We start from the raw sequence: 21,105 nt of genomic DNA, 5'->3' as shown, positions 1-21,105 counted from the left end.
TACGTTTTTGGGGGAACTAGACAAAGGTCTCTGACGGAGCCCTGCTGTTTCTATCCATATAACAGCTGTTTCAGCATCAGACAGAGACACTGACACGTCTTGTTGCTCATTGTTGCCCTCACTGACATGGTCTTCATCGTGAGTAGATAAATTGTGCTGTTGTGCGCGTTCATCAACATCTCGTTGATCCTTCTGCTCACTCAGTTGTTCAAAGAGAATGGCGGGTAATCGTTCACCATTGTTATCATTTACTATCATTGTTGCATTTGATTTTGAGGAAGTATCGGCAGTACTACTACTAATGTTATGACTAGAACCTTCATCTTTTCTAGCGACAAAGTTCAACAGAGCTCCTTTTTGTGACGCAACTAAAGCCTGTTCAGAGGCTTTCTTCTTACGTTTAGCAGCACCAGACAGAAAAATCCACTTCATTTTCAAACAGGGAGGACAAAAATATAAATCGAGTTGTGTTAGCCAATGACTAATCACTTGTGGTGCAATGTGCATACAAAACTACGATGCTACAGTAGACCGTAGATCAGTGGTCTTGATTATATTTTTGACAGATGAAACTCAAATGAACATATAGACAGACTAATGATAAATAATGTGTAAGTCGACGGAAACACAGTAAGTTATAATTATAGCAAAGCAGACGGACCAAGCAAACCACCCACAGTCGTGCCACTTTGCGGAATGGCTTTATCCACTCAGCTTCCACTATTTATAGTATGGTCGATCTGTTGTGCAGACACCCTGGCAGGTGAGGAGTATGATCTGCCCTCCAATTTGGGGCCCCACCATCGCCATCGATGCTGCCTGTCCTCACTGTTTCCTCTCTGCTCACGCATAACTATACAGAGGATTCCACCACTGGAGAAAATTTGTACTTCTGAAATATCGACCTATAAAGTGTATTTGGTTACGACTATTTAAAAAAGAAAAAGGAAGGGGCCCTTTGGCTGTGGGAGCCCTAGGCGGTCGCCTACTTTGCCTATGCAGGGCTGTGCTCCCAGTACTGTCTATAATTTATGAAAATGGTAAGACTACATTATTCATAGCCCTTAGATCTTTGTCATTTACAGTTATTTATTACGTTTCTGTTAGTAGGATGGGCATTTGTTGAACCATTCGTCTTTTTGATTTTGTAGCTGGTAAAGTCTTGGAGCAAATTGTCTTTTGGGAGATTTGTTTATATTAAAATGGAAATCACCAGTTAACAGATTTTAAATTGTTTGGTTTAAATTCTTTAGAAATTTGAGTTGAAGTACCTCACTGGTATCCAAATCATAATTCATTTTGAATGAGAAGTACTTTAGACGTCATCTTTCCTCGTTTTTTTTCTGTCACACACACTGCATTCTTGCATAATGCCTCTCGACTCCTGCAGAAGACCAGTCTTTTGGTCAGAATTCAGGACATGTAGCACTCAAAATACTCAGATAACAAATTGTTAATATTCTCAGAGCAAACTCTACAAAGGTCTGTGCTGAATGCATTTTTCTTAGCACAGAATTTTCATTACAAGGAAGCCTTATCTTTGTCAGAAGAAACTATGTATGCCAATTTCCTTGGCACCTCATCATCACTGAATAAGGAAAAATGTCTTTTGATGTATTTTATTTATGCATGTTGCTTTGGTTTATTGTTTGTTGCCAAGACTTTTTAATCAGCATTCACCTCAAACTTGATGAGGAATAAAAAACACAAACACACAACAAAGGGGTTTTCATGTGCAGTAGGACATTTTCAGTGTGCACTTTTCTTCTTATTCAGTGAGGCATTATTTACTTTTTACAAGTGTGTTTCATATTTATGATAGAAATAGACATTGGTCTAAATATGTTACCAGGGTATATAGATCTGTTATGCCTGTTTTTGTGTGGGGGGAGAACACTGTATAAAATAAGGAGGGGGACACTACATTAAATAAGATGGGCCGAGAGAGAGAGAAAGACAGAGACTATATAAAATAAGGAGAGAGAGAGAGATTTATAAAATAAGGAGAGAGAGAGAGAGAGATTTATAAAATAAGGAGAGAGAGATTTATAAAATAAGGAGAGAGAGAGACAGAGACAGACTATATAAAATAAGGAGAGAGAGAGAGAGAGAGATTTATAAAGTAAGGAGAGAGAGAGAGAGACACACACAAAAATAAGGAGAGAGAGAGAGAGAGAGGCAGACTATATAAAATAAGGAGAGAGAGAGATTTATAAAATAAGGAGAGAGACAGAGACTTTATAAAATAAGGAGAGAGAGAGACAGAGACTATATAAAATAAGGAGAGAGAGAGAGAGATTTATAAAATAAGGAGAGAGAGAGAGACAGAGACTATATAAAATAAGGAGAGTGAGACACTATAAAATAAGGACACAGAGAGAGAGACACTGCTGCTGGATTATGTGAATTTACCATTGGGATTAATAAAGTATTTATCTATATAAAATAAGGAGAGAGAGAGAGAGGACACTATATAAAATAAGGAGAAAGAGGCACTAAATAAAAAAATGATGGAGGCTGTACATAAAATAAGGAGGGAGAGTGAGACTCTATGTAAAATAAGGACAGAGAGGGGGCACTATGTAAAATAAGGACAGACAGAAAGACCATATAAAATAAGGGGGGGGGCACTGTATGAAAGTATAGAGAATGAAAATGAAAGACACTGTAAAAAATAAGGGGGGAAGACAAGAGTGAGAGAAAGTGAAAGGCACTGCATGGCAGATACAGTAGTTGGTTAGCTAGCCAGTCTTTTTGAACACTAAAGATCAGCTCTGCCTGTTGGCTGATCCACTGCTTAGACGGTAACACTTTCTTCTTTTTTCCCCCCCACAGTCTCATCCTGTCTTTGGAAGCAAAACTCAGCCTTCTGCACAACTACATGAATGTAACGTGGATCCGCATTCCGTCAGAAACAAGGGTACCAGATTTTACATTTTTGCCTGCCTGTTTATTGTGTCTTTCTTGCTTCATGTTTTATTCCCATCACGTTTGCACCATTTCAAGTCTGTTTCTCATCAGTAAAGTCACTTAGTTTCTTCCAAAATGTACTTTGTAACTTCTCGATGAAAAGTACACAAACTTGAATGCTTTAGGCAGTACCTGTGAAGTAAACCAGTAAGAGTATGCAGATTTATGTGAATTAAGCTTTGAGTTAAGTTCAAGAAAATTCTTTGATGTGGTGATTAGTAATGGCAATGCCATCCTTAATGATTTCTAAAAATGCAACAAATGCCATCCAGCCTGCTTTGGTTTGTACAGTGCCTATAAAAAGGGGGTATTCACCCTGGGAAGTTTTCCTGTTTTATTGTCCCATAACATTGAATCACATTAGATTACATTTGGCCATTTTGCTGGACCCATTGCACCTTTTAAACTCCATATCTCAAGAATGCAACATGATATCGTCATGATTTTCACTACAAACAATTAGAAACAATTGTGTAGCACAACAATGCCAATTTTGGGTATTTATATTGACCACCATAACTACTAAGAATTTTGTTTGTCGCTCAGTAACTCTTCCCTCTTTCCTGAATGCTTACTTTGTGACAAATAGTCAAGTTCAATTTTGTCAAGGACAAATAACTATCGAGAAAATGTGACAAGATCTGTGCTTGTGCTGGAGCATGTGATAAAGAAGCATCATTTTAAATAAATAACTAGGAGGCTTCGCCCCCTGCTCACTTCAGTCACCAATCCCTTCCCCCCGCCAAGCACCAATGTGAAAAGGGGGGCTGAATGCACCCCAAGGAGACGCAGTTGCTCCTCTGAAACCCCTCTTAAACAGTGATACAATGGGCATCAAATAACGGTTGTTTTTTTACCTCCTCTTTGCTCGATCAGCTGCTGGGTTGCTGCTGCTCCTGTCTGGCATGATCTGCATTTCTTGCCTAGCTTTGAACATTTTAAAGTCACTGCCTTGTCTCTCTTCTCCCCCAGACATCCTCAAACACTATTCAATCTCTTTTTCGCTGTTCTGTTATTTCACTGAGTAATATTTTCCGTTTGTTTGTGCTAATGTGATCTTTACTCTCATTTTTTTGAAACTTTTGAATTTTCCTACTTCCATTATCTCTAACCTGCTCTGCATGTGCATCACGGGACTTGCTTCCAAGGGTTGTAAGTATGGCGTTACTTGCCTGTCTCGTGGGACGAGAAAGTGTCCCTGTCTCTCTTCAAAAGATCATGTCTCATCGCAGGAAAAAAGTCTCATCCCGTTTTTTTTTTTTTATAATAGAGAGTGATTTATCAAAGGCTCTTGAACTTTGGAAGGGTGTGAGGTGTATCTGGTAGCTTGGCAGAACAGCTACAGGAGTGGCAATTAGGGCAATCGGCTGATTGTGCATTCAACTGCAAACATGCAAGGGTTTAGTCGATCGCATCATTAGCGCTCGTCCATCTTTAAAAGGGGTCCAGGCAGAAAGTCAGGAAGGACTGGAACAGAATGGAAAAAATTGAAGAAATTGAAAAGCCATGATGAGGAGGTCAGAATTTATTTCACACATGTAACATACATTTTATCACTCTCCTGATTAAAGCTTGGGTGAACAGCTAGTTACAAATATAAAACACAAAATAATTAATCACATAAGTATTCACCTCCTTTAATATGACACTCCTAAATCATCACTGGTGTAGCCAATTCATTTCAGTGGAATTCACGTATCTGGGGTTTGAGTTGATTTTGGTATAGAAGGCCCTTATCTGGAAGTGCCAACTTGTGGTGAGTCAGTATGGTGGCCTAACCTATAGAATGAAAACAAACTAAAATTCAGAGCAACTCCGTGAAAAGCACCAGTTAGAAAATGGAGACAAGAGAATATCCAAGTCACTGAATATTCCCTGCAGTCGGGTTAAATCAGTCCTGAAGAAATGGAAAGAGTATCGCACAGCTGTAAATCTGACTAGAGCAGGCCATCCCTAAAAATTGAGTGATCATGGAAAGACGAAGACTAGTGAGGAAGGCCACCAGGAGACCTGTGGAGAAGTATCCAGCTGCAGTCAGGACAGTTTTAGGCCTCCGACAGATCCAAGCACTTCAGACACTATGAGGCCCAGAACCTTTTCATATTCATGCAAGATACGCAACATTTATTTTTACCTCTTGTGTAGGTTTGCAATTAAATGATTTACTAATTGGATTTAGTGGACATTGTTGCTTTACCTAGAAAATTGATTCATCCCCCCCAAAAAAAAGCGGACTTCTGAGAATGCGCACATACAAATATTTGCATAATATATTATATACAAGAAAAGACACATCCATTCTATGGATTTGCATCGGATGCAGAACTGAGAGTCCTCGATAGTTTAGAAGTTTAATAAATGTGGAGATAAACAGCCTTAAAACTACCAAGTCTACTTGTTTGAGGGCAGGAACTAAGGTGCATGGAATATACGCATCAGTTCCTCAGCGAAAAAGGGGAGTGGCTCTTGGAAAATGGCCGAGGTCAAAAGAGATGACTTTGACAGGGGAGTCAGCTTACGGACCTCAGAATGTCTCAGGTTGCTGAATTTGTCCAAGTCGTCAGGCTGTCTCTTCTGGAGATTGACTCTTTTGGACCAATGAGACCTGACAACAGTTGAGCCTCGCTGCATCACCAGTCTCAGGATTATGGGAGAGTCTTCTTTTTTCAGCTTCTCTGGTTAGGGGTCGCCACAGCGGATCATCATCTTCCATATCTTTCTGTCCTCTGCATCTTGTTCAGTTACACCCATCACCTGCATGTCCTCTCTCACCACATCCATAAACCTTCGCTTAGGCCTTCCTCTTTTCCTCTTACCTGGCAGCTCTATCCTTAGCATCCTTCTCCCAATATATCCAGCATCTCTCCTCTGAACATGTCCAAACCAGTGCAATCTCGCCTCTCTGGCTTTGTCTCCCAACCGTCCAACTTGAGCTGACCCTCTAATATACTCATTTCTAATCATGTTCATCCTCGTCACGCCCAATGCAAATCTTAGCATCTTTAACTCTGCCACCTCCAGCTCTGTCTCCTGCTTTCTGGTCAGTGCCACAGTCTCTAACCCATATAACATAACTGGTCTCACTACCGTCCTGTAGACCTTCCCTTTCACTCTTGCTGATACCCGTTTGTCACAAATTACTCCTGACACTCTTCTCCACCCATTCCACCCGGCCTGCACTCTCATTTTCACCTCTTACTCTGTACTGTTGATCCCAAGTATTTTAAACTCATCCACCTTTGCCAACTCTACTGCCTGCATCCTCACCATTCCACTGACCTCCCTCTCATTTACACATATGTATTCTGTCTTGTTCCAACTGACCTTCATTCCTCTCCTCTCTAGAGCAGATCTCCACCTCTGCAGGGTCTCCTCAACCTGCTCCCTACTATCGCTACAGATCACAATGTCATCAGCAAACGTCATAGTCCACGGGGACTCCTGTCTAATCTCGTCTGTCAACCTGTCCATCACCATTGCAAGTAAGAAAGGACTCAGAGCCGATCCCTGATGTAATCCCACTTCCACCTTGAATGCATCCGTCTCTCCTACCGCAGACCTCACCACTGTCACATGTCCCTCTTACATATCCTGTACAACTCTTACGTACTTCTCTGCCACTCCCGACTTCCTCATATAATACCACAGCTCTTCTCGAGGCACTCTGTCATATGTTTTTTCTTTTTCCATAAAGACGCAATGCAACGACTTCTGACCTTCTCTAAACTTCTCCATCAAAATCCTCAGAGCAAAGATTGCATCTGTGGTGCTTTCTTGGCATGAAACCATACTGCTGCTCACTAATCATCACCTCACTTCTTAACCTAGATTCCTCTACTCTTTCCCATAACTTCATGCTGTGGCTCATCAATTGTATTCCCCTATATTTACTGCAGTCCTGCACATCCCCCTTATTCATAAATATCGGCACCAGTACACTTCTTCTCCACTCCTCAGGCATCCTCTCATTTTCCAAGATTCCATTAAACAATCTGGTTAAAAACTCCACTGCCATCTCTCCTAAACACCTCCATGCTTCCACAGGTATGTCATCTGGACCAACAGCCTTTCCATTTTTCATCCTCTCCATATCTGTCCTTACTTCCTTCTTGCTAATCCATTGCACTTCCTGATTCACTATCTCCACATCATCCAACCTCTTCTCTCTCTTGTTCTCTTTATTCATCAGCCTCTCAAAGTAGTCTTTCCATCTGCTCAACACACTCTCCTCGCTTGTGAGTACATTTCCATCTTTATCATTTATCACTCTAACCTGCTGCACATTTTTCCTGAGTGACAAGCCGAAAAAACATTATTATAAAAAAAAACACCCATGACATCTCAATTTGAGTTTACTAGAAGGCACACTGGAGTCATTTAGGAGAAGGTTCTAAGGCCTGAGAGAACAAAATTGAGCATTTGGGTCATCTGATTAAATGCCATGTATGGTGCAAATCACATTTTACACAATATCAAAAGACGTGAAGCATGGAGGCAGCAGCATCAGGCTGTGGGGATGTTTCTCTGCAGCAGGCTGTAGAAGGCTTGTGAAGGTAAACTGAATGCATTAAAATTTCAGGAAAACCTGATGCACAAGATTTGGAGATGATGACCCCAAGCATAAAGCCAAAGCCACACAGAAATGGCTAGAAAGCAACCATGTTAGGGTGGCCGAGTCAGAGTCCGGATCTCAATCTAATTGAGAATTTGCGGCTGGACTTGAAGAGGGCTGATCACTCGGGATAGCTGTGACACCTGCCAGAGCTTAAGCAGATCTGCAAAGAGGAATTGGGAGAAATGGCAGCGTGAAGATGTGTAAAGCTGATAGAGACAGAGAGACCTGTCGTGGCTGCTAACTCCTGGATTAAAGGGGTAAATACTTGCATGGTCAAATATTTTGTGTTTTACAGCTGTAATTCATTTTGATCACTTTGCACAGATCTGTTTTCACTTTGAGATCAAAGATTCTGTGTCAAAAAAGCCAAATTAAATCCACTGGGATTCAATGTTGTATAACAATAAAATGTGAAAGCTTCCAAGGGGGTGAATACATTTTATAGGCAGTGTAAACACATTTTTATCAGAGGTCTTGATTTAATGTTTTTCTTTTTTAGCTTTCTAACCCTCTGTGAAGTTGTTCCAGTTTGTTATAATGTCACCCTTGCTATTATCTTTCAATAATGTCAAATAGATTGTCCATTGTACTGAATATTTTTTATCCTTGGCGGTCTTCCACAAAAGGCCTGTATATAAAATTCAGTTTGGCCCCTTAAATGGATAAGGTTTACAGCTGATAATCTGGTGTCCATGCACTTAGGCTGCTGGTACCCTATTGGTCCTCTAGTGGTTTAATTCTGTATTTTTTTCTTCTTTTGTCTTTAAAAGTTATTTCTTTAAAGATCTATCATCTTCAGCCAACTGCAGGCTGTTAACATTTTTCAAGATCATCAGCTATTCCTTGCTAAGAGTCCATACAGTAGCCAATGTTCTTCATTCTGCCCAATAGATAAATAACTCCATGTGTTTGATGTGAGTCTGCATGCTACATAGGCCTGCTGAAAAATTAAATCTTTTGATTTCTTTTTAAAGAATACTCATGATCATGCAGACTGGCTGTCTGAAATAGGGGAGGTAAGCTCCGTTTAATGAATGTCAATGTAGTGAAATAGGATCCATCAGGCTTGCCCGTCTACCAGTGTGTTCTTGTGTTGAGCTTCTGGTGCATATTTCACTTAGCTTGTGCAAAGCTTTCATTTGACAATTTTTGTTGATGTTGTCAATTATTTTTTAACTAGTTCATGAGCAACCTAGTGTATCAGGTGAATGCTACACGTTTGAATATTATATAATTCCTTAAATTGATTACAGTGTATTATCCAAATCCAGGAGTTGAGTGAACCAAGTAAACTGTTTCATACAAAACCAGTTTCTTTTTGACTTTTGTTGGTGACTTCAACCCGGGGAAGAAACGTCTATCATGCTCCACAACTAGATGGACCTGCTGTATCCAAGTATTAATACCTTTAAGTGGTACAACTGGGCAGATCTGACCACATCTTTCTCCCACTTACTTGCCCGTGAACAGACGGCAGCAGCTCTTTTATTATTGAAGCCAAAAGTTCTTGGATGTGTGTGTTTGGGGTGTGTGGTTTATTTTAGTATTTCAATTTTTCTTGAGCTTCTATAAAGTTTTAAATTCCCCTTGGGAACAAATAAAGTATTATCTATCTGAGGTGGTCCGTCATGTGGTGGATGCGGCAACACGCTGTGTCAGTGCATGTTCCCAACTTCTATCTTTCTGCAAGTGGGCACTAATAATGCTAATGTCAGTTAAAGAAAGCTGCCTAACCAACTTAAATGAATGATGCACTCAAAAATTATACACATATACTGCTTTAAAATTTCTTAAAACATGTAGTTTGTAGTGATGGTCAAGAAATGATTTTAATCTAATTAAGGAGAGAAAACAGTTTGTAATGGAGTCCCATTCTGTCCAACAGCAACAGTGAAATGTGAAAATGTCCGTGAAAACCAAATGCGTGTTTGCACGTTTGGTCAAATTCATTTGAAGTAAAAACAAAGTTAGCTCTGCAAGATAAAAGCTGCATTTGACAATGACGGCACATTTATGAGAGACACCTTAACTGCAGAGGTTGATGATGCTGAAAACTCTGGAGGGACGGCAGTGGTGTAGGTCAGCAAATGAAGGTTATTGTAGTGAACCACACACAAGCATACCTCGCTGTAGCCTGTGGATCATCACCACTCCGCTGAGTAAGGATAGTGTCTGAATGTGTCAGCATTAGTGGAAATAACTGACACTGGGATTGCACATCACCAACGTGCGGCATCGCCCCATTCCATTCTGGGGGCTGCAGCAAAGTGTACCTCGAACAACTGTGGGAGTAATTGGGTGTTGAACCGGTGACAAACATTTGAAAACCCTCTCTATACACGAGAATTCCCAAAGTAGAGGAACTCCATATTTATGGAGCAAAAAGTAGACATTTGGTTTGAAAAATGCAGTGAAGTAAAAGTAGGCAGAAAAGTTTTTATGCAAAATAGAACAATTCTCAAAACATACTCGACTACTTTGCTCCTTTCAGCTTTCCCTCAATTCTGACTAGTCTCCCAGTCCCTGCCTCTGATAAACAACCCCACATCCTGATGCTGTGCCCAGCATGTGTCACCATCAGAATGATATCCCACCTTCATTACTGTAGAATACCGCATTGCGTTCCCTTATATAGTCCCATTCACACATTGGAACTGCTGGGCATTAAACAGCGAGAAAACCAGAAATGTGACTTAAGCCCAATTCGTACACCAGGAGGTGAAGTAACGTAATTACTACTGGAGGACGTTGGTAATTTTAGGCCCATCTAAATTGTTCCTGTCAGTAACTTTTTATGGACCGTGTGCTAACATCCAATTGAAGATTAGGAGCCTTTACTTTCTATGAAAAGAAAGTTTAAACTTGCATCATGTCAGTAAAATTCTGTCATTTGACCATTTCAGACAGGACTACTTTCTCTGATAATATATTCTGTACCCACACTACTCAGTTTCTGAAGTGCAAAAAAAAAAAGAACGCTGCTGATACTTCTTGTTATGAAGGGTTTGGGTGGTGAAGGATCCAAAATCAAGACTCGCAGTGGAGATGTTCATGTTCATCCTGAACATGTGCTTTAGTTTGTTAAAGATGCTTAATCTCCCTGAATATCTGAAGTTTAAGTATTTTCTGGGGTTGCGCTAGTTCATGAAGAACCAATGCGTCTCTTAAAGTCCTACAGCATGGTAGTGTGGCAATCCACCTTAATAAAAGGACAAGTCTCTGTGCATATGCGTGTCTGTCTGGTTGCCGTTTCTCTTTTAATTCCAATAGATGGCACGTCAAAAACATGTGCATTGCATTTGTCATTCCAACAGATGGTGCATTACAAACCTGAACACTGCTATTACAAATCCTTTACCAAAAGCATTGATGTGCACAATTTAAAATGAAACACGGGTTTCCCCAGTGGAGATACGAACCGATATATTGTGTTATAAATAAGGACAGCTAAAGTGGTCTGAACTGACCTTACGCACCGGAGCTTATACATTAACAACCAGTACTCATAAGGCAAGAATGGGGAATGCCAGTACAGAGTAGTTATGTAGGACGGCATGGTGGTGCAGTGGGTAGCGCTGCTGCCTCACAGTTAGCAGACCTGGATTCGCTTCCTGGGTCCTCCCTGCATGGAGTTTGCATGTTCTCCCCGTGTCAGCGTGGGTTTCCTCCCACAGTCCAAAGACATGCAGGTTAGGTGCATTGGCGATTCTAAATTGTCCCGTGTGTGTGTACCCTGCAGTGAGCTGTCGCCCTGCTCGGAGTTTGTTTCCTGCCTTGCGCCATGTGTTGGCAGGGATTAGCTCCAGCAGACCCCCCGTGACCCTGTAGTTAGGATATAGGATATTAGGATGGATGGAGTAGCAATGTATGCTGGCGACATTTCAAGCACAGACTCTACCTCGCCTCCTGGTGTAAAACTAATCCCATCTGAACAGGACTTTAGAAGGTCACTCAGAAGAAAGTTCACTTAGACCTACTAGCTAATTTAGTTGGTGTGCAGTGTGTCTTCGTATGGAATTGTAAATTTTGTGTGCGTTCTTTATTTTTTGTTTTGGAGTCGCACATGTAATGCTCAGACCGTGTGCATGAATCATGTGACTACATTGTGCTGGTATTCTAAGCTTGAATGTGTGTGCCAAATTACAGTAGGTGCAGTCTTATACTAAGGCGGCCAAGGGCAGCATTGCATAGGATACACTCTGTACCATGGAAGTAAGAAAAAGAACATCTTTGCTCTGTGATCTTTTGTTTTGTTGGTTGATTTGTTGCTATATTAAGTTAAATTACAGTCAGTGATTGTACATTTATTAGTTATTGCATCTTTTCACTTGTGGCAATCAACTTTTGTTACCTGTCCTACTACACTTGTTGAACAAACAGGCCCGAGCTTAATGTTACTCGATTATGTTTACCTGTTTTGTAAGTTGCTTTGGATAAAAGCATCTGCCAAGCAAATTAATGTAAATGTAAGATGAAACCTCCAATTATTCTATGCAAACAAAATATAATCTTCAGTTACAAAGAACAAAAGCTGCTGAGCAGGCTGTTTGAATTATCCTGTGCAGACTTTCTGACTTTTGTTTCTCTCTTTTTTTGTTTTTTATTATTTTAAAACAGGCTCCTCTGGCTCAGCCAGAGTCTCCTACAGCATCAGCTGGTGAAGATGTCCAGTCTCTGGCTGACTCAATGGACTCTGACCGAGAATCCGTCTGTAGCAATTCAAACGTTAACAACGGCAAATCTAACAAAGAAAAGGATAAGGAGAAACAGAGGAAAGAAAAAGAAAGAAACCGCACAGACTCTGTTGCCAACAAACTTGGAAGCCTTAGCAAGACTTTGGGGATCAAATTAAAAAAGAACATGGGAGGGTTAGGGGGACTGGTGCATGGCAAAATTAGTAAGTCCACCACAGGCAATGGCCGAAATGGAGAGCCCGGCGAGAAGGCAAAGAAAAAGGAAGCAAAAACCCGCAAAGGAAGTAAAGAGGAATCGGGCCAATCAGCTAGCACATCACCGTCAGAGAAGACCACAAGTCCATCGCCTACCGAGAGGGCGTCTGGAGCGTCTCCTGTGGAGAAGTACTGCTCCTCCATGAAATCATCGAATGACAAGCAAACGGACCACTGGAAATACAGCACTGATGTAAAATTAAGCCTGAACATCCTTCGAGCAGCCATGCAAGGGGAGCGGAAGTTTATTTTTGCTGGACTTCTTCTGACTAGCCATCGGCACCAGTTCCATGAAGAAATGATCAGCTTCTACCTGACCAGTGCCCAAGAACGATTTAGCGCAGAGCAGGAGCAGAAAAGAAAGGAGGCTGAAAAGAAACCTGCAGCCAACGGGACGCAAGTTAAAAAAACAGAACAGGAGACTTTCCCAAAAGATAAGCCCGACGCTTCTCCACCTGAGGAATCATCCCCAGTCTTACACCAAAGCCATACCTCGCAGCTGGTTTTGAAACTGCAGGAAAGAAACAGTCCAACATCCGGCCCTTTCACCTCACCCAGTAATGGTGCTAAGAAATCTGGGCCTATCCCGGTGTCTGCCCACTACAGCCATACGCCTCCTATTCAGCGTCAAAGTGTCATCCACTTGCAGGATGTCAGCTCACAATCGTCAAGCTTCCAAGAGGATATCTACAAACCTGTGGTAGGCACCCTAAAGACATGCGCCACCTATCCACAGCAGAATCGGTCACTGTCATCTCAGAGCTACAGTCCAGCGCGAATGTCAGGGATTCGTACATTTAACACTGTGGAGTCTCTGAATTGCTCCCGGTCAGGGGAACACAAGTCTCACACTTACACTAACGGGTTCAATGCCAATGATGTCCGTGACTGTCTGGAATATGCAGATGAAGATTCTCCACAGGCCTGGTTAAATCACGAAAAAAGCAAAGGCAGAAGTATAGGTTGTTCACTTTATCCGATTCAGCAAAACCGCTGTAAGAAGGAGAACTGCTCCTTTTATGGACGGCCAGAGACTGAAAATTACTGCTCCTACTGTTACAAGGAAGAGATGAGACGCAGAGAAAAGGAAGGCAAAATGCATAGGCTTGGATGAACTACTGGGTATCCGTGTTGGCCCAGCATGTGCTGTTGGAGAGGACGCAGCAGCAGCACATGCTGAACTCCAGCCTATTGCATTGTACCAATATTCTGTCTCTGTTAAAGAGATAACGCTCCTCTTTTCTGTTTTTCTCTTTTTTTTTTTTTGCTTTATTAATTAATACCATTACAAGGTATTGCAATTCAGAAAGCTGAATTCTTTTTACAGTTACGACCAGGGATTTGTTGCCGATTGCATTTTGTTTTCAATTTGGCTTTTTGCACTTTGCACTTTAGGATCAATAAACTAGAGAAAACAGCGTTTCCCCTTTAAGTCCTAATAAATTCACAGTTGGAGCCTTAAATGCTGCTTTGCCTTGGCAAAGCCACTGCTTGATTACAGAGGCGGCCCAGCCAGGAGGTTTAAGCAGATTAAAGGAGCTTTTTGAAGTCTGAAGTTCTTGTAATCTGCTAGGTCATCACTCATGTGCATTTTCTAGCATGTCATTTGGTTACTTTTAGGGAATCGGTGTTACGTTATTTAAAGGGGAAGAGCACAGCTCCCTAGATTCTGTTGCAAAAGTGAAATGAGAAAGAAAATCTTCAGATGACAGCATGAACTGCAGCTCATTTTTTTCTAATTATTACACATATTAAAAAGCTGATTTGTTAGGTTTAGAACCCTACTGAAAAGGTTGAGTGAATAGTCCATCGGTGAATTTTACAAATTTGTTTTGTCTGTTAGAGTGGCCAGGTGGGCACCAACTGGGGCTCAACGCAACACATTTTCACGTACACACTCTCATAGCAGGTTAACTTAGTCATCTGGTAACCTAAGAATCATGCCCACCTTCAGAAAATGTGAGGAAACTGGAGTGTCTATAAAAACCCACCCAGATCAGAAGGGAATGCTCAGACTCTGCACAGCATGTAACTGGAAATTGAATCTACATCTCCAGCATGGAAGATTATTTGTGCCAAAATTAAATGCAATTCAAGTGTTAATTGCACGTGGTACATTTCATTTTGGCACAGTTTTATTTTTATCATAATTAAAACTGTTTCAAGCAAATGATCTATTGCTTTTCAATATGGCATGCAATTTTTGTCTCAGTTTAAAATGCAGTACAAAAGCTTATACACACACACACATATTTAGTCAGGCATTCACATCAGACAGTCACCATCCGGGCTCATCAGAAGTAAGCACTAGCACTCTGGGACACTACCTAGCAGGTGTGATTGCCGACTCTTCCATCTCATTTCATTTTCCAACCTGAGCTCTGAGAAGATATCAATTGAGGACAACTGGCACCGCCCCATCTGGCCCATGAGCTATAAAAGCAAGGTGCTCCTGGAAGGAGGAGTCTCACTCTGGAGATAAGCCAACCATGCTCTGGAAGTCTGACCCTGAAGCCTGACCACTCTCGAGAGCAATCTCACAGCAGTCTAAGGCTACCCTGTGCTTTTCTATTTGTGTTGTGCCATCTTTCAACTGTTAATTTGATGGAACTAATTTTGAGTAACCAGGTTGGCACTGCAACATTTCATCCTTTCTTACCTATAACTCAATGATTCATTATATTATATATATATATATATATATATATATATATATACACACACATATATACATATATATAATATATATATATAAACACACACTTATACATATACATTATTATTATTAAAATTATATATATACATACATACATACACATATATATATATACTCAGCAAGAAAAGAAACATCCTCTGACTTTCAACTGTTTTTACTTTCAGTAAACTTAATGTGTAAATATTTGTATGAACACTAAAAGAGTCAACACCATAAGACATAAACTAAAAATGTTTCACAATGTGTCCCTGAATGAAGGGAGGCTCAAAATCAAAAGTACCAGTCAGTATCTGGTGTGGCCACCAGCTGCTTGAAGTACTGCAGTGCATCTCCTCCTCATGGACTGGACCAGATTTGTCAGTTCTTGCTGTGAGATGTTACCCCACTCTTCCACCAAGGCACCTGCAAGCTCCTGGAAATTTCTGGGGGGAATTACCCTAGCCCTCACCCTGCGATCCAACTGGTCCCAGACGTGCTTAATTCCTTTGACGATAAACACGAATCCGTCCATCACCCCTGGTGAGACAAAACCGTGACTCATCAGTGAAGAGCACTTTTTGCCACTCCTGTCTGGTCCAGCGAAGGTGGGTTTGTGTCCATAGGCGTTGTTGCTGGTGATGTCTGGTAAGGACCTGCCTTACAACAGGCCTACAAGCCCTCAGTCCAGCCTCTCTCAGCCTATTGTGGACAGTCTGAGCACTGATGGAGGGATTGTGTGTTCCTGGTGTGACTCGGGCAGTTGTTGTGGCCATCCTGTACCTGTCACACAGGTGTGATATTTGGATGTACCGATCCTGTGCAGGTGTTGTTACACGTGGTCTTCCACTGCGAGGATGATCAGCTGTCCTTCCTGTCTCCCTGTAGCGCTGTCTTAGGCGTCTCACAGTGCGGACATGGAAATTTATTGCCCTAGCCACATCAGCAGTCCTCATGCCTCCCTGCAGCATGCCTAATGCACGTTCATGCAGATGAGCAGGGACCCTGGGCATCTTTCTTTGGGTGTTTTTCCCAGTCGGTAGACAAGTCTCTTTAGTGTCCTGCGTTTTTAGAACTCTGACCTTAAATGCCTACTTTCTGTAAGCTGTTAAGGTCTTAACGACCATTCCACAGGTGCATGTTAATTAATTGATTATGGTTAATTGAACATGCATGGAAAACATTGTTTAAACCCTTTACAATGAAGATCTGCAAAGTTATTTGGATTTTTAAAACATTATTGTTGAAATACACAGTCCTGGAAAAAGGGATGTTTCTTTTTTTGCTGAGTATATATACACATATATATATACACATATATATATACACACACACGCACATACACAGTGTCCCTGCACCATACCTGTAAATAATTTTTTAGCTCAGGGTAAAAGGCTAATCTCTGCTCTGCTCTTCCCTTTTATGTGCTGTCTTATCCTTTCTAGCTTTTTGTAAAGCAACATTTGGAAATTCCTTGGTTGTAGTGCCAGGTTAAAATAAAGGCTTGTTTGATTGGTTGGCAGACTGTGAAATGAGAGGGCTCTCCTGTAAGGCGAACCAATTAACAAAAATAAAGGCAATCAATAATTAAATAGAAAAACAGCTCTTGTTGCCTAGAGCCCTCGGTCACCCTAAACCCTAGCAGGCCAGCAGTTTCTTTGCCCTGCTGCTGCTTTGTTTTGTCAAATTCTTGTATGTTGATTTAAGGCAGAGGAAAGTACAACATCAAGGCGCAACTGGAAGCAACTGAAAAAGACAACATATTTATATCAAACTCACTAATAAAATGTATTAGATGTCAAGTATATATATTGAGTAAAAGAACTCACCAGTTCAAATCATTTTGCCAGTGCATCTATGTTTCTAGATACATTTGTAAAGTGATTCCTTAGAGCAATAACCAGTCTTTGTTTTTTTTTAAAGTGTCTGTAGGTTCATAAATGGCTAGAATTCTAATTCTAAAAAAGCATTCAAATCCAAAGGCCGCTGACATTCATTCAGTGCGCACTCCACAGCTCTGCCCATTAAAACATCACCTGTGTCAAAATGTCATGGTGGGATGCAGTACAAGCTGTGTGCAGCATATTACCACTAGATGCCAGTGTCAAGCTTCCTAAATCCCAAGCCAAAAATGGGGAGTCAATGACTTGTGCCACATAAAGCCAAGGTGCCCAATAACAATAATAATAATACCCTAGGCCTAAGGTATATTTTGTAGTCACAAAGCTCCCTTTAATTGTACTGAAGTGTAAAAGCATTAAAAAAAAAAAATTAGTGTGTCGGGAGAAAATACCAACACAAAAAAAGGTTTAATAACATAACACCTTTTGGAGTCTGGACTTAAAGTGTCAGTTAAGAGTGGATCTTTGGTAGCAAATTGCCTCTTATTATTGTCATGCCAAAGCTCTCTTGAGAAGATTTCGGAGGCTACCTGTTTAGATTCAGTTTTCTAATTTAAAGAATTGTGGCTACAGCTCAGATTTTCACACAGGTGTCTTCCTTCATGTATGCCGGTCACATTGCTGCCAGCTTCATGGCACACTGCGACTGCCGTTTATTCCGATGGTGAAGGAAAGAATTCTGTCAAGTTTTGCACTCATTTTTAAGTTGTCTGTGTGCTCAGGTGCACAATAAGCAACCACCTTAGTTTTCCAGCTGTAGCCACAGCATGATTAACTATATGTGAATGAAGGATAGCTGAATACATTGAAAAATAAATATTATATAGTCAATTTCCAACCTGCTATATCCTAACACAGGGTCACAGGGGTCTGCTAGAGCCAATCCCAGCCAACACAGGGCGCAAGGCAGGAACAAATCCCTGGGGGCACACACTAGGGACAATTTAGGATAGTCAAAGCACCTGACCTGCATGCCTTTGGACTGTGGGAGGAAATCCACACAGACATGGGGAGAACATGCAAACTCCATACAGGGACGACCTGGGAAGTGAATCCAGGTCTCTTTACTGTGAGGCAGCAGGGCTCCTACCACTGCGCCGTCGTGCCACCCTAAATATAGTATATATTAATATAATATACACAGACTTTGTATATACAGTATTTTTCAAATGCATATGTATGTCCTTCAAATTATTTGATTGTACATGACTTGGGTGGCTCATAAATCATTCACATATTATATAATTTACATATTTATATGTATATAATTTATTATGCTGAACAGTTTATGAACCACCCAAGACATGTACTCCAAATATTTTGTAGATCTTTCCCATGACACTAGTCTTGATCCACTAGGCACCTTTTGACATGCTGTTCTCTACTCCACGGTGCATAAAATGAAGTGCCTGCTCTGCAATGCAAACACATTAACGTATCAATGCAGAACCATCGAGTTTTTCCAACTGAATTTGTTTGATTTTGGTTGAGTTATAATGTGTTATTAAAACAAATAACCTGTGCATCACCTATCGTCAGTCGTAAAGCCGTGGGCCCATGGGTGTCTATTCTTTGTTGTGGGTCATTACGATTTTATGATCTTATTAATTAAAATTTCAAATTTAACATTTTACACAAGTAAGAGTTAAAGTGAATGCAATTTAAATTAATTCTTGCTGCATTCTAAAGACTAAATCATGCAAAACTGCCTTTCATTAATTAGTTATTGTAAATGCTGACTTGTTTGTGACGTCCTTTAGAACAAACCATTCTAAAGAATCAGCCATCTCATCTAAGGTTAATTCCTACCTTGGACCTAAAACAGATGTCACATTACATGACTTCCAGTCACAGGGGATGTCAAACTTGATGACTGGTTTGCTGATCTCGTTACCACAGGATGTCCGATTGCAAGACTAGAAATAACAGGCATGTCAAATTACATGACAGAATGACAGCTCTCCAGCACAGTGTCACATTTTCAAAGTGCCGTGAACCAACGCTTTTTTTCTGACCGCCTATAGTGTGCTGCCTGTAAAAAGGTTTTATAGATATGGCAAGTTCCATTTTTTTTTTCATATTCTGAGGTGGTATATAAAACAGGTGACATCAGACAGCTGAGCCTCATTTCTGTTTGTCAGGTCCAAAACCAAAACTCCCTTGTTCCCTGTTCCTCATCGCTCCATTACATGTGTTGCACTTCAGCGGAGTGTTCATTAGTTCCCAACTCTTGCACGCACACACACACACACACACACAGAGTACGGCCCTCAGACTGAGACAAAAATAAATTTGCTTGGTTCTGTCGGGGTGAGTTGCAGACTAGTTAGGCAGAGTGGCTGGGTATGTCAGACTACACAGCTGAGAAGTTACGGGATTTTACTGAGACTTACTAAGGTTACGTAAATGAAAATTGCTGTAATGTGACATTGGTTTAAGGTTTCAAGGTTTCTTTATTTAGTTATGTTTATATAAGAAATCAGGAAGTTTGCCTCTGCGGTGGGTTGGCACCCTGCCCAGGATTGGTTCCTGCCTTGTGCCCTGTGTTGGCTGGGATTGGCTCCAGCAGACCCCCGTGACCCTGTATTCGGATTCAGCGGGTTAGAAAATGGATGGATGGATGGAAGTTTGCCTTGTCAGTTGCATCTAATAACAGACAGAATGAAATTAGAGACAAGGCAGGTTAAGGTAAGGCAGTTTGATAAATATTGCATATTTATATGAATTAGTTACAGGATACATATCAAACCTCTATTGTTTTCTCTAATATTCCTTATTAAAAAGTCATATGGCACTAGAAAGAGTTTCTGGAGTGATTTGTGTGGGTTTTCAAAGACACTCTTCTTCCTGGTTTAATGAAATTAAGGTCTACATGTAATCGATGTCTACCATCAGTTCAGATAATTTCCAGTTTCCTTAGCGTTGTCCTCTGATGCACACTCTCCGAATCATCTACGTCAGCCCCACTTTAGCTGCATGCTTAATAATCTGCTGGAGCTTTTTAAAATTAGGGTTTGCCAGGCTACTAAACCAGGCAATAAAACTGAAAGGGATAACAGACTGGATCACACTGCGATAAAAGGACAACATGAGGTCTTTGCATTTAGAGAATATTTTTTTGTACTTGTATTCCAGTTAAGATTTTTGTCTAGGTTAGTTCTGAAGTATTTATATTCAGTCACTATTTCTACCTCCTCCACCGGAACAATAGGTGAACATACAGATTTCAGTCTCTTAAAATCAAATATCATTTCTTTGGTCATTTTTACAATTCCTCTTACTCCAGTTTATCATACAGTCTACTTGATTTAGATAGTGGCTTTCATCATCCCCAGATATGTGTCCTATGAGCAGGGAGTCATCAGCATATTTCAATATGGAGCAGTGGTCATTGTTCTCAGGTCACTTGTGCACGGAGTAAACAGTAATGGTGAGAAGACACACAACCCCTGTGGGCTTCCTGTGTTTGAATGAATTACTTTTGAAAAAGTGTGAGGGCAGTAATAAAGTTCAAGGTCACATAGGACTTGAGCCCATCTCAACAGCACTGGACACAGGGTTGACCAAGTCAGTCCACCGGCAGGTCCGCTCATGCACACGCCTTCACCTCTGCTTACACTAAGCCAGTTTAGAACATACTATTCACCTGTTGCCCACTTCGCTTGGGTGTCAGAATAAAACCAGAGAGCTTAGAGTAACATGGAGAACATGCAAAATCCATAAAGGCAATGAACCATAAGGCAAGTAGCAGCAACCACCAGAAGTCCCACTTCGTGACACTTGTATGTTGTTCAATAGTAAGCAGCATTTACAAGTGCAGCTCTGTAGTTTCTATACGTCTATAGATTGAACATTCAAGCATTAGACCAATCTGGACAAGAACAGCTCATTCAACCCAACAAAGCTTTACAGTCCGGCACCACTTAGGCCTTCCAAAATAAAATTAAGTTGAGTTTTGAAAGCCCCTAAAGTCCTCCT

General features: G+C 40.9%; 1 protein-coding gene across 2 annotated transcripts in view; it reads left to right on the top strand.

Moving 5' to 3' along the window:
* Positions 1-15,193, top strand: part of otud7a (OTU deubiquitinase 7A) — a 539,312-nt gene extending 524,119 nt beyond the window's left edge. For both annotated transcript variants that reach the window (XM_039773581.1, XM_039773580.1), the window contains 3 exons: positions 2,836-2,920; positions 8,560-8,601; positions 12,203-15,193. In XM_039773581.1, coding sequence (XP_039629515.1) covers positions 2,836-2,920; positions 8,560-8,601; positions 12,203-13,648 — 1,573 coding nt within the window. In that variant the 3' untranslated portion in view covers positions 13,649-15,193. The remainder of the gene's footprint in view (positions 1-2,835; positions 2,921-8,559; positions 8,602-12,202) is intronic.
* Positions 15,194-21,105: the final 5,912 nt, after the last annotated feature.

Source organism: Polypterus senegalus, chromosome 12 (assembly GCF_016835505.1).
Source record: "Polypterus senegalus isolate Bchr_013 chromosome 12, ASM1683550v1, whole genome shotgun sequence".
In the NCBI taxonomy this organism is placed as follows: Eukaryota; Metazoa; Chordata; class Cladistia; order Polypteriformes; family Polypteridae; genus Polypterus; species Polypterus senegalus.
Note: the sequence above shows the minus strand (reverse complement) of the source record. Positions and strands in the feature narration are given on the sequence as shown.